Source organism: Rana temporaria, chromosome 2, assembly GCF_905171775.1.
Source record: "Rana temporaria chromosome 2, aRanTem1.1, whole genome shotgun sequence".
NCBI lineage: Eukaryota > Metazoa > Chordata > Amphibia > Anura > Ranidae > Rana > Rana temporaria.
This window is the reverse complement of record NC_053490.1, coordinates 368303452-368329351: the sequence shown is the minus strand read 5'-3', so window position 1 is coordinate 368329351 and position 25900 is coordinate 368303452. Positions and strand designations below refer to the sequence as shown.

The following is a 25900-nucleotide window of genomic DNA, read 5'->3' as shown; positions in this document are numbered from 1 at the left end:
CAAAACTGATTTGATAGACATTTGTGCGGAATCCTGTACAGATGTCTATACAAATCATCTTCCAAAGTCTCCAATAGTAGTACTGGAACTACTTTTGTGAATTGGTGCGGAGACGCAAAGTCGGTGTTGCACCGATTCGGATGGTGACATTGCCAGCACTAGCCGCCGTTTTAATGTGAACCTAGGCTCCAAGAGCTAGAGCTCCTAATTAGGACATTAGCATGGGTAACCTTGGTGACAAGCATGGATTCCCTCACTTTCCTGTTTTAGCTTTGGGACAGGACGTGCGGGAATATCTTCCCAATGGGACTCAGATGGACGAAAAAATGGCAACGGACAGGGGCAACCCCCCTTTTCTTTATACAAAAAGTGTTGCCTTTTATTCTGCTGCAGAGATGCAAGATCTAGGGCAGTCATCCTAAACCTGGCTTCACTATATACCAAAGTGGAACAAGCATAAAGGGGCTTTTTTTGGGCTTCACTGGCTGCATGTTTGTTCCAGGTCAGTGGCTGGCCATGAATAAGTATTCAGCAATTGAGCTCCTGTTTTTCTCCCCTCACAGGTACACTTTAAACTGGGTCACCCCTTCCCTAGTTATACTCACATTACCAGTTTCTGCCTACGCTGCTGCCAGAAAGAAGACTTAGGCCCCGTACACACGATAGAATCCATCCGCTGAAAAATCTCAGCGGATCGGTTTCAGCGGATAGATTCTATGGGTTTATCCGCGGATATTTCCGAATTCCAGCAGATAAAAATTTGTTGACATGCCAACAAATCTATCCGCTGGAATCGGATCCCACGGATCGATCCGCTGGTCTGTACAGACTCACCGGATCGATCTGTCCGAGGGGATCCCCCGCATGCGTCGTAATGATTCGACGCATGCGTGGAATTCCTTATATGACTGCGTCGCGCACGTCGCCGCGTCATCATCGCGGTGACGGCGCGACACGTCATCGCCAGAGGATTTCGGCGCGGATTTCGATTCGATGGTGAGTACACTCCATCGGATGGAAATCCGCGCAAATCCTCAAGAGGATTTATCCGCGGATAAATCCTCTCGTGTGTATGGGGCCTTAGTGCTTCCAGGGTGTCCTTCAGCAGCCAAACGTTAAGCTGAGCGCAATCACATGATGGAAGAGGTGATATCCCTGCTTCCATTGCTGGCTACAGCGAAAGCAGTAGCAGTGTGGGGTAGCTGATAAATTGAGTAAAAGTAGAGGTAAATACTTTGAAAAACTCCCTTCCAATTTGCACTGAATAGTGAAAGTGACATTGTCTCTTTAAGTGGTGATGCAAGGACAAAGATGTTAACCCCAGGGCTTTCATCCTCAAAAACAACAGCTCCCATGATTTCTCCTAATGGATTGCCTATGAGCACTGTTAGTTCAGTTGGCTGTGTCTGAAAAACGTGATCACCTAGGTAAGATCAGCTCTTGCAGTACACTCCATCTTATACCAAAGTTAAATACAGGAATAACAGGATTATATTATATTTGTAGTTACCGTATTTACTCGAGTATAAGCCGACCCGAATATAAGCAGAGGGACCTAATTTTACCATAAAAAAACTGTGAAAACGTATTGACTCAAGTATAAGCCTAGGGTGTCCATCTGCATGCCTCACTGTGTCCATGTGCATGCCTCACTGTGCCCATGCCTAACTGTGTCCATGTGCATGCCTCCCTGTGCCCATGCCTCACTGTGTCCATGACTAGACTGACGTTTAACATGAGAGTCTATGGCAGGGATGCTGGTTTGAAAAATCGGTGCTCCCCAGCTGTAGATCCCCCAGACAACAAAATATGCACACTTGTAGAGGAGAAATGGGGCTACATGTGTGCCAAGTACTGGGTCCAGGGCACCTACAACCAACCAGTACCGGTTCCCCAAAGTCACTGGAGAAATTACAGTTTAACATGGGAGTCTATGGAAGGGGTGCCTGGTTTTGAAAAATCGGTGTTCCCCGGCCCTAGGTCCTCCGGACAACAAACTTTGCACACTTGTAGAGGAAGAGTGGGGTCGTCCAGTACCAGGTCCCCAAAGTCCAGAAGATCAGGCGCAAAAAGGTGACTCAAGTATAAGCTGAGGGGGGCATTTTCAGCACAAGAAAATGTGCTGAAAAACTCGGCTTATACTCGAGTATATATGGTATATTGCCATGAGTTATATAGCAGGAAGTGACGGCCCAATAATATAAAAACAGGGAGGTCACGCACACATGCACAGAAGCTGAAATAAAAAAATGGTACCTCTTTTTTTGTTTTTCTTTTTAGTTGCATCTTATAAGGAACTAAACTCTTCCTGATAATAACTGCAAAAGGGAACACAAAGAGAATAAAGCAACAGATGGTAAAAGATCACTTCTAATAAGGGTAATCTGAGCAGCATACTAGTATCCATAGATGTAATAGAGTCCAGACATTTGCCTCCCTGAATCAGCGGTGGAGCTATGGCCTTCTGTGCTATCCTAAAGCTATAGACCCCCTGTTGTAAAGAAGAGTAGAATGAAAGACTACAGTTTAAACAAATATTAGTTACTATGACATATGGCAAGGGTACACAGCTTTGGGAACAGAAAAGCCACCACTGAATGTTTCAACTGTAGCTTTGTGAATGTATACATCTATTATACTAATTGCCAAAACTTTGCTTTTTGTAGTTATTGTCCTTATGAAGCTACTACAAATGAGTATGTAACATGATAAGACATGGATCAGCCTGTTTGTAGGGTACAGCAGTCTAGAACAGGTAGTTCTGGGCAGCAATCACTACCCTTTGGCTCTTATCTAGCTTTTAGGTCAAATATCTTTTTATTTAAAGGTTTGAAATAGTATATATACTGTAAATTAAAAAAATATATAACAAGTCATACATCAGAGTAGTACGTGTCACAGTGTAAATTTAGAAAGAGGTAGTAGACATCATCATAAATTAACAACAACCAAGCCACGGTAAGAGAGCAAACTTATAGCTAAGAGGGAATTCAATGTTACCAGCTAGGAAATTACAATAGGACGCCTAAACAGAAGTAATACCACATGCAAGCATGTGAGCATGTGGATGAAAAACAGCAGTGAACTCAATGTACTTTATATAACTGTGTTCTCTTCCTGAAAGGGTTTTTGGAGGTGAAGGTAAAGGCACCTACTGCAACATAGATAAGGCTCTGAAGCTATCTGAATCTCTATGGGCTTGCCAACAGGTCCACGTAGTACGGGTCTTTTCGGGATCAATCAGAGCCACTGCCATAGTATCATTAAAGTGAAACTTCACTCTCTCAATCAACATTGGCTATTTTAAAATTAATATTCTGCTAGTATTAGTAAATAGATAGGAAGGTATAATATATTTACTTGTGTTAAACTTTTTTTTTACATTTCTTTAGTTACTTCCTGGTTTCTAGGCCTAGGCAAATGATGTCATACATCCCACGAGTCTTCAGGAGGGGAGGAGGGGTTTTCTCAGTTAAGCACGCTTTCCTGACGACTTGCCTGAGCTATGGGCAGATGGATTCCAGGAAGTAAATGCTACATGAATCATTTGCCCTTACTCAAGATGGCCACGGGCAGAACTGCTAGGGTGGTGTTTTTTAAAGTGAAATCACTTTAAAAAACACCACCCTAGCAGTGGTGAGAAATCTCAGCAAAAAAAAGCATGAAGATAGATGGTATGGATGGGAAAGTTTGGTTTGAATATTAATGAATGAAATAGCAGTTTTGGTTTGTGGTGCTCAGATGCAGTGTAGTTCCGCTTTAAACACTTCCCACCCGTAGGACATCATATGATGTCCTTAGATTGAAGTATAGATAGCTGAATGATGCCTGCATCTTTTCAGCCGGTGATTCTCTGTAATGTAAAAGACATCCTAGTGGCTATTCAGCCATTGGATGGCTTTTACAGGCAGCGGGAGGGGACAATCTCCTCAGGTGCCTCTTCCACACGATCGGGGACCCACAGAACAGGGGCGGATTACCATAGAGCATCTCTATGACCCTGGGAGACTGGAAACAACGTCATGACACTTCTGGCACTGGCAGATGCATACACTGACAATTTATTTTTTCCTGGAGATCAATTTTTTTTCCTCTCTCATGCTTTCCAGGGTAGAGGAGATATCTGGGGTCTCATTGACCACACATGTCTCCATAAAGAGGACCTATCATGCCTTATTTCTATTACAAGTAATATTTGCATTTCTTGTAATAGGAATTAAAGTGATTAAAACATTTAAAGCGGGGGTTCACCCTAAAAAAAAATTCTAACATTACATCCAGCTCACTACCGACATTGTCAGTATGCAGATCTTCTTTTTTTTTTTTTTGCTGTACATACCTCGTAAAGCTATTTTCTTAGCCGGCTTCCGGGTAGTGAATCCCGCGGGAGTGGGCGTTCCTATGAAGCAGTTAGTGATTGACAAACACTACCCCCCCCCCCCCATCGCATAAGGAGCGTCACGAGTTGCCGAAAGAAGCCGAACGTCGGCATACTGACAATGTCGGTAGTGAGCTGGATGTAATGTTAGAAATTTATTTTTAGGGTGAACCCCCGCTTTAAGTGACAGTGTAAAATCGTATTAAAAAAAAAAAAAAAAAAAAATCCTCATCCGCTCATGCTCGCATACAGAATCGAATGTATACGTAGAATATGTAAATAGTCTTCGCACCACACATGTGAGGCATTGCCACAAACGTTGGAGCGAGAGCAATAATTCTAGCACAAGATGTAAAAAAAAATTCATTGTAGCCTATGGAGATTTTTAAATACAGAAGTTTGGCGCTAGTCCACGAGTGTGCACAAATTTAAAGCGTGACATGTTAGGTACCTATTTATTCGGCATAACATTATCTTTTACATTATTTAAAAAAAAAAATGGGGGGGGGGGGGGGGTATTGGGTTTTTTATTATTTTTTTTTCACAAAATTTTATTTTTTCCAAAACAAAAAAATAGCGTTTGAAAAATTGCTGCGCAAATACAGTGTGACGTAAATCGCAATGATCGCTATTTTATTCTCTAGGGTCTTTGCTAAAAATAATATATACCGTATATACTCGAGTATAAGCCGAGTTTTTCAGTAAATTTTTTTTGTGCTGAAAATGCCCCACTCGGCTTTTACTCGAGTCACCTTTTTGCGCCGGATCTCCCGGATTTTGAGGACCCGGTACCGGCCGGCCATAGATGCCCTGGACCCCAAACTTGCCACACATGTAGCCCCACTCTTCCTCTACAAGTGTGGGACCTACGACCGGGGAGCACCGATTTTTCAAAGCCGGTCACCCCTTCCATAGACTTTCATGTTAAACGATAATTTCTCTGGTGACTTTGGGGACCCGGTATCGGCCGGTTGTAGGTACCCTGGACCTGGACACACATGTAGCCCCATTTCTACTCTACAAGTGTGAAAGTTTGTTGTCTGGGGGACCTACGACTGGGGAACACCGATTTTTCAAAGCCGGGCACCCCTTCCATAGACTCCCATGTTAAACGTCAGTCTAGTCATGGGAACAGTGAGGCATGGGCACAGTGAGGCATGGGCACAGTGAGGCATGGGCACAGTGAGGCATGCACATGGACACAGTGAGGCACGCAGATGGACACCCTAGGCCTATACTCAAGTCAATACGTTTTCCCAGTTTTTTGTGGTAAAATTAGGTGCCTCGGCTTATATTTGGGTCGGAGTATACTCGAGTATTGACGGTAATAATGTTTGGGGGTTCCAAGTAATTTTCTAGCAATAAAATGCTGATTTTTACATGTAGGAAAGGGTTGACAGAATTGGCTTGGTATGGAAGTGGTTAAGTATCTGGGCTCACTCCAAAATGTGCTCTTAGCTAGCTTTTGATGCTTGCAGCAGCCAATCAACAGCTTTCTGTACCAAAATATCTGTGATGCTGTAACAGACATTAGCTGATTATTAGCTAATAATATTAGCTGTTTTACGTAATTGCTAATAATTTGTTACATGAGTTCTGTGTTTTATAGTTCCTACAGTTGCCTGCCTCGTGTTACATATAAATGTGAAACTAATAGTCCACTTCATGTGGTTCCTAAGGAAATTACATTTTTTTGTTTGTATCTATGACCTTGAAGTGATTATTACACACAAAGTATGCATCACGGTGACTGTACCAACATGTAAGTGTGCAAAACCCACTCGGATTATTCTAAGAATCTGGAAGATGGGGCCCATACATCAGAATTATTAACAATAAGCGTTAGACATTCCACTCGTTATAGAGGAACTTCATCCAGGTCTGAAGCTAAGCACTGTAGTCGCTGACTTTACAAAACACATACTTAGCAAGTAGTCCTGGGGGTCTTCCTACAACCCAAAGTGCTATCTTTGGTCCTGCACTGCCACCTTGGAATTGGGTGCCAACTTGTGTGTGACTTTCTGATTCGTTGCACTCGGCCACCTACTGCGCTTGCACACGATGCACTGACTGGATGAGACTGTCCCGAAGCCTCTTGGGATGTGTGATGCGATCCCAGGAGACTACAGACAAGGAGGGCAGACCCAGCAAACGTCTTCCTCACCTAGAAGAGGAATAAAGAAGTGGGAGGAAGTACCGGCTGAAAAGGGTACTTATTTCACCCCTAAAAAAAAGCAGGGGGGCGCTGGGAATATGTAAAAGGAGCGTGAAGGTCTGCTTTAAATGTAGCCCAGATGAACATATTTATCTATTAGGTACGTGGCCAATCTGTTTGAGGATTCACTGTGATCATGTTCTTTGTGGCTTTTTGTAAATCTTAAAAATGTTAAGAGAATGCTCTGGTGATTCATCCCAGATTTTGGCTCAGTCGTGGAAGTAGCTCTTGGAAAAACGTCTGTTCTTTTCTCCAGGAGCTATGTAATACTTGTACTCTTCCAGGAGGTAAGGATGCATAAGATCCAGACTGGACAGAAGCTGCTGTGTTGGCAGGGAGCTAGTCACACATAAACCGAGTCACTATGATGAATAGCAGTACCTATTCAGGACTCAGTGATGTCTGTAGTCATCACAGCCCAGGCAAATGTGGTGGCCAATACAAAAAGCATGTGAAGGCCCCCCCCCCCCCCCCCTCTGTGTGTGAGTAAGTGATATCCTGGAAGTCAGCTCTGCTATAGAATTGATGCATGCATGATGAGTCAGGATATTGTAGGTTCTGTTCATGTTTGCAGTTTTAAAGAAAAACTCTTCTAAGACCCCTTTCACATGGAAAAGTGCCATGCGTTTTAGTGACGATTTGTGTGGGTGAGAGCGGGGGGCTTTTAACCCCAAAAAAGGGGTTAACAAGGGGTTAAAGGCGCCCCTGCCCATTGATTTTAATGGGCAGGGGAGGTTTAGGAGCAGTGTATACACCAGTCCAGCACTGCCCGAAAGACGCTGCTTGCAGGACTTTTTTTATTTCAGTCCTGCAAGTGCACCGCCCCAGTGTGAAAGCACTTGGGCTTTCACACTGGGGAAGCATGGGAGGCAGGTTACAGGTGCATTTTTTCCCGCTAAAATGCCTGTAAAGCACCTTCAGTGTGAAAGGGGTCTAAAATGTTTTTACTGGTCATAGATCAGTCCTATGATATTTGATTAACTAAAAAAATGAAACAACTGCTCTCAGGTTGTAAATGCTGTATGCACTTTGGGAAGGTCTTTTCCATAGTATTCCTTTTTTTGACAGACTAGGTAATGTTATGGGTAAAGTGGAACTTTACCCATAACTTGATAAAAAAATAATGTTCTTTAGCATTCCACATTTAATAATTATGCTACCAAAATTAGTGTGTGCTGTAAGTTGCCTCCAGCATTGCTCCTGTTTCTTTTTGCTGGAGGCTGCAATTTTGCTAAAGCCCCTGAACAGCAGTAAATAATAAAGTGGAACTAAACCCATCGATTGACTGTTTAAAAAAACAGTTACATTCCTGGAATGCCGGGATTGCTGTCACATTTGCTTGTGTCCTCAACCAAACTGTCAAACCATCAAATGTCTGGTGTCATAACTGATCACACGTGCAGAACCATGGCAGTTGCAGATCAAACAGAAGCAGCTTTATTGGCTGTAAAGCAGGGGTCTTCAAACTTTATAAACAAAGGGCCTCTTTACTGTCATTTGAACTTTAGGGGGGCTGAACTGTGACCAGTGGGAGAAGAAAATGTCCTGATGTCCATGGAATTGAACTATGCCCCATCATTGGTATTAGGGGGAGTAATAATGCCCCATCATTGGTATTAGGGGGAGTAATAATGCCCTGTCATTGGTATCAGAGGGAAGGATCTCTCATTGGTGTCAGTGTAAAGAATAGTGCCCCATTTTTGGTGTCAGTGGCAGGAATTATGTTCCACTATTCCTGACAGCGGAGGGAATAATATACCATGGGCCAGATAAATGCAAGCAAAGCTCCTGATTCTGGCTTTGTTGGGCTGTTCGGCCAGCTGGCAGACATGCAGGCTGGTCGCTTGGTTCTCCTGGTGGGACGGGAGAGCCTAAAAGAGCCACAAGATGGGGGAAGTCCCCTCCGGCTGCTTGTAGTTGCAATCGAGTGGCTAGTAAGCTGCTCTGATTGCTATTACAAGAGAGCCGACCGTCAGCTCTAAAAAACGGCTGCAGGCATCACCCCGATGCCACCACTTGAAGTCAAGGAAAAAATGCCCTGGTCATAAACATTCCAAAGGAAGGCCAAGTGGTTAATACCGCTTTAAGTAAAGTGGCAAAGGGTTAGAGCCTCTATCACGGTTTTTATTTTTTGCTTGCTCTCCTCTAAGATTTCCCTCACTTCCTATCCTGGTACTAAACAGGAGGTGAGAGGAAATCTTTGCAATAGTGGTATGAGAACAATTTACAACCTCAGGCCCCGTACACATGACCGAGTTTCTCGGCAGAATTCAGCCAGAAACTCGGTCGGAGCTGGATTCTGCCGAGAAACTCGGTCGTGTGTACACTTTTGAGCGAGGAACCCATCTAGGAACTCGTCGGGCCGAAAAGAGAACATGTTCTCTATTTTCTCGTTAGTCAATGGGAAAAGTCGGCCCGCCGAGTTCCTCGGCGGCTTCCACACTGAACTCGACGAGGAACTCGATGTGTTTGGCACGTCGAGTTCCTCGGTCGTGTGTACGGGGCCTCACATGTTTTTTGAACCCTTGGTCACTCTTACAAAATACAAATAAAAAATATTTGACTGGAATTGCGCTTTTATTTGTAAATTGCAGCTTTCTGTTCTGCATGATCACTGCTCTAAATATAGAGCTCCATTCAATATCTGTTTTGCAGATTCTATTTGACCTGTGCTGACAAAACTTTACCAGTGTGAGGGAAACCCACCATGGCACGCGATTACATTGAATAAAAGCATTTATTGCTTAGGTTGATGTTACAGAAATTCCAAAATTAGGTGCTTGGCAGGCAATGAAAATGCCGGCAAGCCCTCCGCTTTCAGTGTCTGTGTGAATTTACCCAACTAAAAGGAGTCTGTAAGCATTCTAATCTCATTAAAATAGTTTTCTACCGTTAAATAAGCTTAATTCTAACTGTGACTCTTCATTCTCACTTCATTCTCACTGCCAGCAAGTAACACTTTATTTAGATGTGATGTATTCTGAATGGGAGCAGTTAAAAACAAAATCAAATATGTGGGTGTGTGTAAAGACAAAGCTAAAAGGGTCTAATTTTTTTATAATGTGCGCTGGAATTAGACCATAAACGAGTCGAAAAACAAACTAAATTTGTGTCTCTCTAAATTTGAATCGTTCATTTTTCGTATCATCAGTGTGCCAGCTGCGACACACAATTTTTGTGTCGCAATCAAAAGTGCCTAATACAACAAACTGTTTTTTTTTTTTTAGAAATTTAAAAAAAAAAAAAAATTGTTTTTCGATCCACAAAACGTTTGTTTTTTGACTTGGCCCGCTTAAACAGAAGGTCCAGCTTCCTTCGGAAAAAATTAACAGTCAGCAGCTACAAAAACTGTAATATTAGGACACTCACCTGTATAGGGATCCCACAATGTCCCACAAAGCACCCCAGCTGATTTTTTCCCATCGGCTCTCAGGTGCTGCCGCCGCCATTGTTTCAGTGAATCCTTTTGGACCTCACACACAGTTCCCTACTGCGAATGGGCGAAGCATGCTTTCTGAATGGCCTGGTGGCGGGGGAGGAGGAGGGGGGCCGAACTTTCAGGTGATCTTGCCACGGCAAAACAGGTACCGATTATCCCTTCCCCCCCGAAAGGTGCCATGTGGCCCGGAGGGGGCAGGCAGATAATCTGAGCTTCCACTTTTGGGTGGAGCTCCGCTTTAAGGAGGGCTGTATTAGTCATGAGAATATTACTTAGTACTGCCATTCTCAACCAGGGTTTTGTGGAATCTTAGGTTTCCTGCAGTGGTTGTTGTGGGTTTCTTCAGCTGTGACTGACTGACTGACAGATGGTGCATGCTTCCGGTTCCAGCTCCAATTGGCAGAGCATCACACCAATGATCTTTTAGCAGTCAGTAAGAATAGGGTTATGACTTCTGCTGTAAGTATTATTATTATTTGTCAGGATTTCTATAACGCCAACAGTTTGCGCAGTGCTTTACAACATGGGTACAGTACAGTTACAATACAATTCAATACAGGAGGGATCAGAGGGCCCTGCTCGTTAGAGCTTACAATCTAGAAGGGAGGGTCAAGTGGAACAAAAGGTAATAGCTGTGGGGGATGATCAGATATAGAAAATTAAAATAAAGTTGTTAGGTGTGGGTAGGATAGGCTTCTCTGAAAAGGGGGGTTTTCAGGGATCATCTAAAAGCTAATAAAGTAGGAGATAATTGGACAGATTGGGGTAAGGAGTTCCATAGGATTGGAGAGGCTTTGGAAAAGTCCTGGAGGCAAGCATTGGAGGAGGTAATGAGGGAGCTAGAGAGCAGCGGGTCTTGAGAAGAACGAAGAGAATGATTAGGTTGGTATTTTGAGACTAGGTCAGTGATGTAGCTGGGGGTAGAGCTGTGGATGGCTTTGTAAGTAGTTGTTAGTACTTTGAATTTAATATGTTGGGTGAGTGAAAGCCAGTGGAGGGATTGACAGAGAGGAGTAGAAGACACTGAGCGGTTGGTAAGGTGGATGAGTCTGGCAGCAGCATTCACAATGGATTGAGGGGGGGATAGAGTATGTATAGGTAAGCCAATGAGGAAAGAGTTGCAGTAGTCGAGGCGAGAGATGACCAGGGAGTTAATCAAGAGTTTTGTTGTGTCAGTTAGAAAATTGCACATTTTGGAAATGTTGCGAAGGTTGAGGCAGCAAGATTTGGACAGTGATTGAACGTGGGGCTTAAAGGAGAGTTCAGAGGCCAGGACTACACTTAAAACCTTGGAATGCGGGGATGGGCTTATGGTTGTGCCATCAATTTTGACAGAGAGATGAGGGGAAGAGGCACGTGGGGGAGGAAAAATTATTAATTCAGTTTTGGATTGATTGAGTTTGAGAAAGTGGTGTGACATCCAGACTGATATATCTGATAGCAAATTAGTGATACCTGAGGAAGGAGTGAAGGAGTGAGCTCAGGGGTAGAGAAATAGATTTGGGTTTCGGCAGCATAGAGGTGGTATTGGAAGCCGTGGGAGGCTGACCCAGTAGTAGCGCATTCTTCCCACTAAGAGCTTTTTTCTCCACTGACCACCAATATAGGGGCATTCTTCCCACTGACCACCAATGTAAGGGGCATTCTTCCCACTGACCACAAATGTAAGGGGCATTCTTTCCACTGGCCACCAATGTAAGGGGCATTCTTCCCACTGACCACCAATGTAAGGGGCATTCTTCCCACTGACCACCAATGTAAGAGGCATTCTTCCCACTGACCAACAATGTAAGGGGCATTCTTCCCACTGACTACCAATGTAAGGGGCATTTTTCCCACTGACCATCAGTATAGGGCAGGGCTCGACAAATCCCGGTTGCCAGGTCGCCATGGCGACTAGAAATAGTGTCCTGGCGACTTGGCTTGGAGGGTGGGCAATCTGGTGCCATCTGGTGGTGAGCCGTTGGTATTACAAGTTATTACCACCAGATGTGAGCTGGCGCCATCTGGTGGTGGCCGTTGGTATTACAAGTTAAGCATTACAAGTTAAACAGCAATTGTAATGTAATTTTTCACAATTTTTCACTATTTCCACTGCCATCTTCTTTCCTCTAATTAGAACCCCCAAACATTATATATATTTTTTATCCTAACACCCTAAAGAATAAAATGGTGATCAATGCAATACTTTCTGTCACGCCGTATTTGCATAGCGGTCTTACAAGCGCACTTTTTTGGGGAAAAATTACACTTTTTTAATTAAAAAATAAGGCAACACTAAAGTTATCCCCATTTTTTTTAATATTATGAAAGATAATGTTACGCCGAGTAAATTCATACCCAACATGTCACGCTTCAAAATTGTGTCCGCTCGTGGAATTCTTCCCACTGACCACCAATGTAAGGGGCATTTTTCCCACTGACCATCAGTATAGGGCAGGGCTCGACAAATCCCGGTTGCCAGGTCGCCATGGCGACTAGAAATAGTGTCCTGGCGACTTGGCTTGGAGGGTGGGCAATCTGGTGCCATCTGGTGGTGAGCCGTTGGTATTACAAGTTATTACCACCAGATGTGAGCTGGCGCCATCTGGTGGTGGCCGTTGGTATTACAAGTTAAGCATTACAAGTTAAACAGCAATTGTAATGTAATTTTTCACAATTTTTCACTATTTCCACTGCCATCTTCTTTCCTCTAATTAGAACCCCCAAACATTATATATATTTTTTATCCTAACACCCTAAAGAATAAAATGGTGATCAATGCAATACTTTCTGTCACGCCGTATTTGCATAGCGGTCTTACAAGCGCACTTTTTTGGGGAAAAATTACACTTTTTTAATTAAAAAATAAGGCAACAGTAAAGTTATCCCCATTTTTTTTAATATTATGAAAGATAATGTTACGCCGAGTAAATTCATACCCAACATGTCACGCTTCAAAATTGTGTCCGCTCGTGGAATTCTTCCCACTGACCACCAATGTAAGGGGCATTTTTCCCACTGACCATCAGTATAGGGCAGGGCTCGACAAATCCCGGTTGCCAGGTCGCCATGGCGACTAGAAATAGTGTCCTGGCGACTTGGCTTGGAAGGTGGGCAATCTGGTGCCATCTGGTGGTGAGCCGTTGGTATTACAAGTTATTACCACCAGATGTGAGCTGGCACCATCTGGTGGTGGCCGTTGGTATTACAAGTTAAGCATTACAAGTTAAACAGCAATTCTAATGTAATTTTTCACAATTTTCACTGCCATCTTCTTTCCTTTAATTAGAACCCCCAAACAAATGTAAGGGGCATTCTTTCCACTGGCCACCAATGTAAGGGGCATTCTTCCCACTGACCACCAATGTAAGGGGCATTCTTCCCACTGACCACCAATGTAAGAGGCATTCTTCCCACTGACCAACAATGTAAGGGGCATTCTTCCCACTGACCACCAATGTAAGGGGCATTTTTCCCACTGACCATCAGTATAGGGCAGGGCTCGACAAATCCCGGTTGCCAGGTCGCCATGGCGACTAGAAATATTATATATATTTTTTATTCTAACACCCTAAAGAATAAAATGGTGATCAATGCAATACTTTCTGTCACACCGTATTTGCGTAGCGGTCTTACAAGCGCACTTTTTTGGGGAAAAATTACACTTTTTTAATTAAAAAATAAGGCAACAGTAAAGTTATCCCCATTTTTTTTAATATTATAAAAGATAATGTTACGCCGAGTAAATTCATACCCAACATGTCACGCTTCAAAATTGTGTCCGCTCGTGGAATGCCGACAAACTTTTACCCTTTATAATCTTCATAGGCGACGTTTAAAAAAAATCTACAGGTTGCATGTTTTGAGTTACAGAGGAGGTTTAGGGCTAGAATTATTGCTCTTGCTCTACCAATCGCGGCGATACCTCACATGTGTGGTTTGAACACCGTTTACATATGCAGGCGCTGCTCACATATGTGTTCGCTTCTGCGCGCAAGCTCGTCGGGACGGGGTGTGTTTTCTGGCTCCTAACTTTTTTAGCTGGCTCCTAGATTCCAAGCAAATTTGTCAAACCCTGGTATAGGGAACATTCTGACTGGAGTTGAGAAACACTGCCTTAATGTACAGTATATATTGGTAATGCCTAAAACATCTGTTCATTTCCTAATAGTGGCCATAGAATGGTAAATTACCACCTATGAGACATCGGCCAATGCCCAGATGATTCACATACTTACAGATCCTATATTGACCTTCTTGAGAACTGACATGTTAGTGGCCGACTCATATTGAAAATGTGTCACACCCAGACTGTATTTAGCAACATATTGGACAATCTCCTCCCTTGTCTTGCTCTGTGCAATGTATAGTTCATCTGAAGGTTATATATAGTATATATGTTTTTTTCAACAAAACTGGACCCCAAGCCACAACAGTTTTAGGTGGAAATGTATAGCAGCCTGGTGGGGAATCAAATCCTGTTGTATTATAGCATTTATGGCAGATCTTTAGCCTGGTTGCTGCCGGTGATGTTGAATTGATGTCATTGCTTGTTTTTTGGACAGTGTATGGACAACCTAGAAAATGATAACTGTGTCTGGTGTAATTACTTTTCCTGTTGTTTTCACAATTTGAATGCAGCTGTGGACCACGTATTGTTCTCGGGTGAACTATTTTAGGGTAAATGACTATTACAGACATTGAAGTGTAACTGAATTGGGATTACTGGCAGGAACCGTGAATAGGAAACCTCTCCCTGTGGAGTTTTATTATGTGGCTTTTACACAGCCATTTGTAAATAGTAGTAGCAATTCATTTATACTTGTTGCTTAGACAGCATTCATTCATAGCATGGTTTATGATGTATGTGATGACACTGACTAAGTATGTGTAGCGCCCTGCTCCCAATGACTCGGGCGCTATTGTAAATTTAGAGGGTGTCTGAGTCTGAGCCAATAGTGGGCTCAGACTTTGTTTAATTTAATTAAATTACGATAGGGAAAAGGACACATACAGCAGAGATGGAAGAGCTGCTTGCCCCGGAATTATAGACTGTGGAGGAGTTCCCCAGCGGGGCTTTTAGGCTGCGATGTCAAAGAAGTAAGATATTGGTTGCTATATGAAAATAGTATTTATTAACAAAAAGCTCGGATGTCACAATGGGTAAAGTTGCAATATATAAAAGAGCGAGTACAATGGTAAAATATCACATTCCATGGTGCAGTAGACATAGTCCGTTACACATATTATTGTATTCCATATTGTTATACAGTGTTGATCCCCGACGCGTTTCGACCTGTTGGAGGTCTCTTCAGGGGGATAATTATTTCGAAAAAATATATTACATAAGTATAAAGTTAATAAAATAAATAAAACGAGCATGTCAACATACATCACATAGATTCTACCATAGAGATATATTTACAGCTAAAACATGTAATTGAGGATGTTTGGAGCCGCTGGATAGTCTGGAGGGCTACCCCCACCTTCCCAAGAGTGAGGAGCCCACCCAAGGGGGCTTGCAAGGAGCCTCATTAAGGACACCCTCTAGGTGGTGGAGGAGCCGTCACCTGCAATGAACACCCACGATAGCCATAATTAGTTAGGAAAGATTGGATAAGTTAATTCTAAGCAAACCTGCCAAGGTGATGGTTAGATTGTATGTGTGTATATAAGGGATATACGGGCAGAAGGCAACTGCAAGTTGCCAATATATATAAGGTTAATCAAGGCATCCTTAGGCGTCCCATAAGGTTAGTTAACCAATAGGGTGTATTAAGTATTTCAGATGGTCTAGTACTGTAGTGAGTGCTACTATGTGTGAATGAATTATGAAATAGTGGGATTAATTGGAGAGTGCAGTGTTAATGTGTATGAAGGACTGCCAAATAGGGCAGTCAGACGATACATAGTATAAGAGTTATGTGGATAAGTTAGGTATAATAATTGGTGAAAGTGTTGGAACAAAATACATATGTTCCCAAATATGAAAATGAGCAGAAGCAAAATTGTGATTAAAGAATAACAAAAGTGTTTTTTGAAAAATAATAATCATAAAGAATGTGGGTGTTACCTGGTGCAGTAATTGGTTTCTGTGGGTTCTGTGTCGTATGTTGTTGAAAGCCTGACTGCGGTTATGCAGGACAGGTAAGGACACGGTGCCGAGAGGACATAGATGCAATAGCATCCAACCTGGCCTGTGTGGAATCTAGTATTGATTCCTCGGTGGCCAGTCATTATATAGGGCCCTGTGGGTGGCAATCAGGGTGATCACACGCAGGCGCATAACTCCCCCCAACCCCCCAAGAGATGTGGCGTTCCGGCCGCCAAAGACGGGGCCCACGTGTGGCTCCCTCGGTGTCCCGGAAGGCTGGAAAGTTCTGACCGCTGTCGTCCTCTGCGCCGCAAAACCGTGTGACGTCATGACGTTGTGCGCACGCCGTAAACTCGCGCGTGCGCACTTAGTCTATATCGTCCAGGTAAGATCAAAAGGACGCCGCCGGCAGGCTGGAGCTTGCATCGGCGTACGAGGGTGACCCCTCGGGCGCCATCGAAGCAAAAAAAGGGGAGACATAAAATATAGCACATCCCCCTACCCCCCTGCCGGGAAGCACCAAAAGGCAGGACCCCACCCCCCATAGGATCGGGCAGGGACAACCAAGATCCACCGGAATCCAAAACGGCCAAAATTCTATGATATATGTTTAACAAAGTGACATAGATAGTACCAGCTGATTGTGATGTATTTCACGGAGATGCACAGAGAAAGGCTAATTAAATTAATAGGTGTATTTACACTAGAGCTGTGCATAAATTCCATTATTATTTTAGTTAGGTTAGAACACATTTCCGTTAGAATATTTGAACATATTGCAATACGGGAGTCTATATTAAGTGCCTCCTGATGCAAAAAAATCACGCATACTAGCTCATTATGAAATACTTACCTTAGAACGAGGCGTTGGTGTCCCTCCTGGTCCACGCCGAGGCAGATGACATTTCGCCTCTGCGTGTCTTCCGGGTATCGTGGCTCCAGCGCTGTGAGTGGCTGGAGCCGCGATGTCGTCACTCCCGCGTATGCGTGCGGGAGACTTCTTTTCGGCAAGATCCGGCGACCACCGGGCATTAAGCCAAAAATGCGCATTCGCCGCTGCATTCAGCGGCTCATTGCGAGGGGAATATCTCCTAAACCTGTAAAGGTTTAGGAAATATTTTTTTTACCTACAGGTAAGCCTTATTATATGCTTACATGTAGGTAACAGTAAAAAAAAAAATACTTTACAACCACTTTAATTAGAAAAAAAAAATGCCTTTGGCCACTAGATGGTGCCAAGTACATAATACATTGCCAGTAAGAGCTAGTGGCCAAATACAGATTTTTCTATTTTAAATCAATGAAAAACATTTGTCCAGCACAAGAAGTGGCTTAATAATAATTGTTTTATGCCCAGAAGGAATGTACATGAACTTTCACTGGTAAAATTACAATTGAAATTTGTTAGAAATAGCCCTCCCCAAGTGTATCCAGGAAAATTCCACCTTGACTTTTCAGGATAAATTGGGCTTTCATTTAGTGGCAAAGGTTAAGGCTCCATGCACACTGAAGCTGCTAAACTGTAGTTTATTGGCGTTTTGGCTTTTTTTTTTTTTTAAAGCCCATAAACTGAACTCTATGTTAGCCTATGTGCCCATGCACACCTGGGCGTTATTTAGTGTTAATGAGCTTTGGAGTTTATTGGCTTTTTTCTGAACGCCCAAAATTTGCGTTCAAAGTGCTGTTTTTTGGCGGAGAAAAATGATAAAAACCGCAAAACGCTCAAAAACGCCAGCGTTTTTTTGCGTTTTTTATCCATTGAAAAAAAAAAAAAAGCTACACTGAAAAATGCTGATTAAAGCTATTGCAAAAACGCTAAAAAACGTTGAAAGACTCCCTGCAAACCTACTGGCGTTTTTTATAGATTTTTTTTAGCTTCAGTGTGCTTGGAGCCCTGTTATCTCCTGATTTTGATTTATTTTCAAAGAAAAACTGACCCAAAATAATAAAAAAAAACAATCAATCAGTTTTAACTGCGTATTTTTTTGCCATTACCATGATCATGGGGGTTACACAAGTGATACTGAAACACAAAAAGTGGGTGGAACACTCTCAAGTAGATAGGGACAGATTGGGAAATTATAAGAAGTAAAGGACTTTTTTTTGTGGATTGGTGATTTAATATAATGTAAACCTATGTTTATATGTTTTTTTTATATATCTATTAGGCCGCGTACACACGGCCGAACATGTCCGCTGTTTCCACGGACATGTCCGACCGTGTGTACGGCCTAGCGGACAGGTTTCCAGCGGACAAAAGTTTCTTAGCAAGCTAAGAAACTTGTCCGTCGGACATGTCCGATGGTTAGTACACCTAATCGGACATGTCCGCTGGTTATGACGTGTAACCAGCGCAAAGAAATCCTGCGCATGCGTCGAATTGATTTGACGCATGCGTGGAAGCATTGCACTTCCGTGTTTGAGAACGTTGGTGTCTTCTACGTTACCGTGTTCTCTGTCCGCGGGGATTTTGGTCTGATGGTGTGTACACACATCAGACCAAAAGCTCCCAGGAGACATGTCCGATGAAAACGGTCCGCGGACCGTCTTCATCGGACATGTCTCCTCGTGTGTACGGGGCCTTAGTGTGATTAAAGTAAAATTAAAGCTTAACTAATTTTACAAATGCCACCACCCCACAACAACTAGCTTCTGGAAAAAAAAGATACTTATCTATTTACAGCCCGCTCTGGCACAGTCACCTGACACTGTCAACCATCAGGGGAATGGAGATAGCTCCTGACAATAGCTGAGAAAGCTGGGAGTTATGGTTTCACCCATAGGCAACCATGGTGCAACCGATGTTGGCGGTCCATCTCTCCTGGAGCCACTGCTGGTTGACACAGGGGAACCAGATCATGACTTTAGCTGGAATTCTACTTTAAGCCTGGAAAGTATTGTGCGTGTATAAATATGCAGCATGACATTGTAAAAAAAAATGTTTCTGTCTTTTGTGGAGGTAATGTAAAATACAACATGGTACTAACTGTTAAAAATGCTACTGCACAGCTGATTTATATAAGTGCATACAAGAAATAACATTTTATGCAGCTGATGGTTGGCAGGGTAGAAGGGAATCCTATAGGGTTGTATGTAGCAGCACAAGTAGCACACATCTCATGTCTATGCACATCCTAGCTGTCTTTATTGGCCACAAAATCACATTTTTATGGAAAAAAAAATCTGGAAAACAGTTCAAAGAAATCGTTGCCTCTATCCAAATCATCATGTTAGGCTTATGTTCTCTTTTTCTGTCATATGAGGACAGTATCTTGTGTTAGCACAGTTTGCATTCCTGCCGTTGTAGAGCTAGATTTGTGACCTCAGTTCCCATTAGGGCTTTCTGCATGGAGTTTGATTGTTCTCCTAAACTGGCTTTAGTGAGTGTCAGTGATGGAGGCATTAGATAGGTGCCTTCAGGGATAGGTATTGTAAAGTGATGTATAATTTGTTGAACTGATATATTTATATGCAGAATAAAAAAATTAAAACGTATTTGGGGCCTTTTGATACAAACCAAATGTGTTTTTTTTTTTTTTTTTTTTTAGCAGTGTGCTTTTTGGGCCTATTTTACATCAACATGTAATGACATGTATTTTGTGATTAGACAAGTTGTAGAGCAGGGGTCTCCAAACTTGTCATACAAAGGGCCACTTTATCGTCCTTCAGACTTTAGGAGGGCCGGGGATTGTGGCCAAAAGGGGCAGAAAATGTCACAAGCCCAGCATCTGTGAGAATAAATATGGCCTCAGGGTTGGTGGTCAAATGGAGGAGGAGTATTCTCCCTAATAGTAGGAGGAATAGTATCCCATCATTGGTATCCGTGGAAGATATAGTGCCCCATTGTTGGTGTCAGTGGAAGGAATAGTGCCTCATATCAGTGGAAGGAATTGTGCCCCAAGGGCCGGATTAAGGCTAGCAAAGGGCCACATCTGGCCCTCGGGCCGCAGTTTAGAGACCCCTGTTGTAGAGCATCATTTTTATTCATAATTTAACAATAGTCTCTAACCTTGAAATGTGTTGGAAAAGAAGATACAATAGTGAGAAAGTGACAAAGCTGCTACACCAGAGGTTGTCAAACCCTAGCACGCATGCTAGGCATGGCACGAAGCCGCATATATGACGGCATGCGCAGAAGTCCTGGGACACCCTCCCACACATTAATAAGGCCGGCCACCAGTTGTGGCTGGCTATACAGGGGGAAGAAGGCTGGTTCATTCCCACCTCCCGTCCACCTAATTTGGGTGATTTAGGTGACATAGAAGCTGATGTTCAGCATGACCGGATCTAGTGGGTGCTGTGTCTACCCAGATTTCAGTTGGACGTCTGTGCCGCTGTACCTCAAGTCACGCACAGGCAGGTGTTGGGCTCCCGCTCTTCTCTTCCCTGCACTGCACACGCACAGTCTGGGCACAGGGCACTCAGCAGATCTAATTTTCCCACACTGCACATAACTGAGATTGTGCTCTTTTACAAACACAGCCACCATCTGCACAGTATGTAGTTGCCTGCTATTTTGCTGTTCTGATCTGTGAAATCCCCAGATTGGAACAGCAGCACAGCCGCAGTAGCCAGCTACATACTATGCAGATGGAGGCTGTGTTTGTAACGGAATTTGATCTCAGTTATGTGTTCTCTGGGAAGCCAAGATCTGCTGAGTGCCCTTCCAGGTGTGGCCCCTGTCCTCTGCCTAGCTGATTTATGTACACTGCCCTACTGACCCCATCCTCTGCCCTGCTGACCCCACCCTATGCTCCGCTGACTCTTGTCTTGCGTACCCCTGTTTTGCCTGCTGAACCCTGTTCTTTGCTCTTCTAACCCATGTCCTCTGCCCTGCTTACCCCCAGTAGTTCGCCATGCTGAACCCTGTCCTCTGTTTTGCTGACCCCTGTACACTGCCCTACTGACCCCTATCCATTGCCCTACTGATTCCAGTACACTCCCCTGCTGTCTTCCCATCCTCTGCTCTGTTGACCCCTGTACACTGCCTTTCAAACTAATGTCCTTTAGATACTACCCTACAAACTGCTGACTTCTGCCCTCTGACATTGTTTACTGCACCCCTACATCAGACAGGCTAGATCTGTTCCAGGTGTTGAGTTGGATGCCCCTGGCTGCCTGCTCTCCTTTTGGACTGGTAATTAACCAGCTATTGGGAACTACTCATTTAGAAGTGCGGAAATTGGGACTGATCTGAAGTGTGAAGGTCCAGAAATTGGGCTGATATGAGGTGTGAAGGTGCATGTATTCGGGATAAACTGAGGTATAATGGTGCAGGATTTGTGACTAATCTAGGCTGTAAGGGTTCAGGAATTGGGGTGATATGAGGTGTGAAGGTGCAGGAATTGGGGTTGATTTGAATTGTTAAAGTGGCAGAAATTGGGGCTGATCTGAGGTGTGAAGTGGCAGGAATTGGGACTGATCTTAGGTGTGAAGGTGCAGGATTTGGGGTGATCTGAGGTGTGAAGGTGCATTCATTGGGGCTTATTTGAGATAATGCAGTACTATGGTCCCTGCAACAGCCTTGATGGTGTCCGAGGTCCCTAGACTGCTTGAATGGAGAAAAGGCAGCAGTGACAGGTTTAGCAACTTAGGAACATGCAGGAGTGGTGGATCGGGTAAGTAATAAGTGCTTTTCCATATCCCCCAGACTTAAATGAGCAGTTAACCCTTGTAGTGTTGGCGCATTCCACTGCTCAGTAGGCATTTACTGGAGTTCAGCTTTAAGACCTAGAGTTGCAGGCTCCAGATGCACAAAAGCTTGTTTGGCTGTGCTTCTGTGGATCACAGGCGTGCAATTTGTTTTGCTGATGTCACAGAGCTTGTCCAGGTTCGGGAAAATTTGCGACCATATGGTCAGGATCTGCCCACATGCCTGGACTGGCACTCGGTTCAGCCTCTCATCAAGCTGCTGAGAGCCTGAGCTAGCTGCTCCTGCCCCTTCCACAGCCCAGCGCTCCAGTGAGTGCTGGAGTGGCAGAGCAGAGGTATGAGAACGGTTCTGTGAGAGGCGGTGGCGGACAGATGCTGCATTGGACCGATGCTGCATCCAGCTAGGTAAGTATGATTCACAAAAAAAAAAAAGAAGCAAATCCTATACTTCTCTTTTAATGTATTAGGTAAAAAAATTGCACCTTTTGAATCTCAATTTCAAATATTCAACTGAACATATACTGACAGTATATTTCCACTGTAATTCAATGTTGTGAAAGGCTGCGGTGGGAAAGTATCAGCTATACAGTTATATCATGCCCAACAGTAATTGTAGGAATATAAGTTCTAACAAATGGCTTCTTAAAATACAAGGTATTTTTTTCTCACTTTTAAAATACTTGTTACCAGTGGTAATTTGAGGGTCCCAACCCATTTTCCTCTAAACCAACCCTCTACTCCCTATGATCTCTAATTCTAGCACTGAGGCCCCGTAAGAGGCACTAATTCAAACCTGCTGTGGGAAGTTTGCCTGCGACCGTTTGCTGAGGTAAAGCAAGTAACACCTCCCTCACAGCAGCCCTCTAAATCCTAAATTCAAAGGAAAGAAACTGTCTGTAATTAATGCAAGTTACTCATAGTTCTTAATTTATGGATCGTCAACATATTGTTGCTCTGGATAGCATCTAGTGAAGAAATGGAAATGGTTTGTATGCGGCTCTGTGCTGAAACTCTGTCTCTTTTGTTTTGATAGATCCTGAGACTCAGAGGAAACGAACTGTTCAAAATGTCTTGGATTTGAGGCAAAACTTAGAGGAAACCATGTCAAGCCTTCGAGGTTCTCAGGTAACACACAGGTAGGTGACCATTACCTATTATAACATAAATATTTTTTTTAGTTCTTGATGTTATAAAATTAATATATGTGATGGTATATTCGTTAAAAAATTGTCTCTGTATAGATCTAAAAACCTGTAAATGAGGCTGTTGTAGACTGAGGCTGGGTTTACACTGATGCCAGATGCAGCCTGCAGCAGGGGTCCGGTGTGTCCCTGTTCTCGATTTCAGGGACGAATCAGGCCAAAACATTGCCTGAATTTGGGCCTGAAACAGAGCCAAAGTCGCACAGAAATCCTGTGCAACCCGCTCTGCAGCCGCCACAAAGATGTGTGAACCGGCTCCATAGAGAGGCTGTGTTTCCTATGCTTCAGTTTGTGAATGAACAGGAAGCAGCTCAGCACAGAACACTTCCCATTCATTTACTGTTCTGTGCAGCTGAGGCAGCAGAGAAAGGCATGTTTGAGCTTTGCAATGCACATACCTATGGCAATAGCATACTGTGAAAAAAGTTGGCCTTAAAAGTGCACTGGATGGTGCCCTTTGTAATATTCATGGCATGCATTGAAGGGCAGATATGAGGCTTAAAAAACAAACAAAAAAAAGAAACCCATTTATCTCTTTTAAGCGGCATTTAAACAGTGTTTTTAAAGATTCATACTTACAGATGCTGCATCTGTCCCCTGGCATCTCTAACACTGAGAACTGAGTAATCGAACACCCCTGATCGCTCAGTTCTCAGAGCTTTGTGAGCAGAGATCTGGTGACTGACTGTCAGCAGCTCTCTGCTCTGCGCAGCCCCCCCCCCCCAGCGCTCACTGGATCACTGGGCTGTAAAGGGGGTGGGAGTGGCAGGCTCTCAGAGGCTGAGCCAGGTGATGGTCCAGGCATGTGGATGAATCACAACTCCATTGTCGCGATCTTGCCTGAGCCTAGACCAGCTCTGTGATGTCAGCCAACAGTGGGCTTCAGCCTGCTTTCTGCTGAAAATGGGTCACAGGTGTGCAGAATGAACTTCACTCCTGTGATTCACAGAAGTGCAGACAAAGGAGTTTTGGCTGTGCTTCTCCCTTAACCACTTAAAGAGGAACTGCAGTCTGCTCACATAATTTGTAACAAAAACATCTTTGCCGTTCTGAAGCTTCCCTCCAACCCCTTTGCATATTATTTTATATATATTCTGTGATTCTGTACTTGCCAAATATGCTGCAGAAATCTCCCTCCACTGAGTCTGGCTGCAACCATTTTAACTGTGGGCAGCTGAAGCTGCTGCCTGTTCACTTCCTGGATTTACACAGACACACACCTCCAGCTCTGCAGCTCTCATTTGCCCTCTTATGACTCATTGGCCCTCACTTCCTGGCAAATTCTCATGAGAGTGAGAGAGAGAGCTTTGCATGCTGTCATAAGCCTAGGATTTTTACCAGGCAAGAAACAGGAAGTGGGCTGTAAAAGGTATTTTTTTCCTTCAATAGATTTCTTGATTTTTAAGCATAAAATGAACAATCCAGTATATTAACATACATTGTTAGTATCAAACATCATATTATTTCAAGTGACATATAACTGGGAACAGAAGAGGCAGGTACAGTATTCAAAGGTATCATTAACATGTCTATTCCTGAGAGTACAATGCACTGATGCAACATGGGTATGGTACAAAAAACAAAAGAGAAGAGAGACACTCTGCAACTTCCTCAGAAATTGTAATCAATTGTTTATGTATCTTTCATACCAATTGGACCATGAAATCTATGACTGTTGTTCATGGAGATATTGGGCTTTATTAGTAGTAACCAGAAGCGCATACGTGTGGTGGGTTTGTGTAGCTGTAATAACATCTATCAGTGTTGGAGGAGTGTTAGATTTCCAACATCTAGTCAGTGATCGTCTGGCTGCAAGTAGGATGTGAGTAATGACCTTACGATTAATAGGGGGAGTGCGTTTAGACTAAGTAAGCAATGTTTAGATTAAGTAAGGCTAAGTCAGGAGCTAGTGGAATGTGAATCCCTGAGACAATGAGAAAACGTCCATCCAAAACTTCTGTATGTATGGGCAGTCTTATAGTATATGTTTCAGCATTCCCACAGGGTCGCACCCCCTCCATCATTTTGGAGAGGTGTTACTTTTGTATTTTGCAAGCAGAAGGTGTAAGCTACCACCTTTGCAATGTTTTTTTAGTCATTTCCCAAAGGTTTGCACTTAATGTGGCTTTGTAAACGGACGTAAACACTCGTGACCATTGGGTTAGTGAGTAGTTAGAGCTTAAGTCCTGTTCCCATTTGATTAACGGAGGGATTTAGTAAATCTACTCTTTTCTCCCAATGTGGAGTATAAAATCCATATTCCCTTGGCCACACTCAAGGTTGGTGTTAGGTACACCGGTGGGAATGGAAGCACAGATTTGGGGGTTATGATAAAGACAGTGAGCTATCTGAAGGTATTGGTATGTATAAGGTATTTACTGGAAGAAAAAAAATGTTTTACTATCCAAAGTTAAAACAACAAGGGCAGAGGAAAGTAATCACAGCACTTCACTTTTTCCACATTTTGTTATGTTACAGCCTTATTCCAAAATGGATTAAATTCATTATTTTACTTAAAATTCTACACACGATACCCTATACGGACAATGTGAAAGAAGTTTGTTTGAAATATTTGCAAAATAAAAACAAACAAAAAAAAAATTACATGTACATACGTATTCATAGTCTTTGTCATGACACTCAAAACTGAGCTCAGGTGCATCCTGTTTACACTGATCATCCTTGAGATCCTTCTACAACCTGATTGGAGTCCACTTGTGGTAAATTCAGTTGATTGGACATGATTTGCAAAGGCACATACCTGTCTATATAAGGTCCCACAGTTAACAGTGCACGTCAGAGCACAATTCAAGCCATGAAGAAATTGTCTGTAGACTTCTGAGACAAGATTATATCAAAGCACAGATCTGGGGAAGGGCACAGAAACATTTCTGCAGCACTGAAGGTTCCATTGAGCACAGTGGCCTCCATCATCCAT

General features: G+C 43.3%; 1 protein-coding gene across 3 annotated transcripts in view; it reads left to right on the top strand.

The window, feature by feature from the left end:
• The window catches only part of NAV1 (neuron navigator 1), a 282057-nt gene that overhangs the window by 52158 nt on the left and 203999 nt on the right, over positions 1–25900 (top strand). For all 3 annotated transcript variants that reach the window (XM_040337722.1, XM_040337721.1, XM_040337720.1), the window contains exon 2: positions 22794–22896. In XM_040337722.1, coding sequence (XP_040193656.1) covers positions 22794–22896 — 103 coding nt within the window. The remainder of the gene's footprint in view (positions 1–22793; positions 22897–25900) is intronic.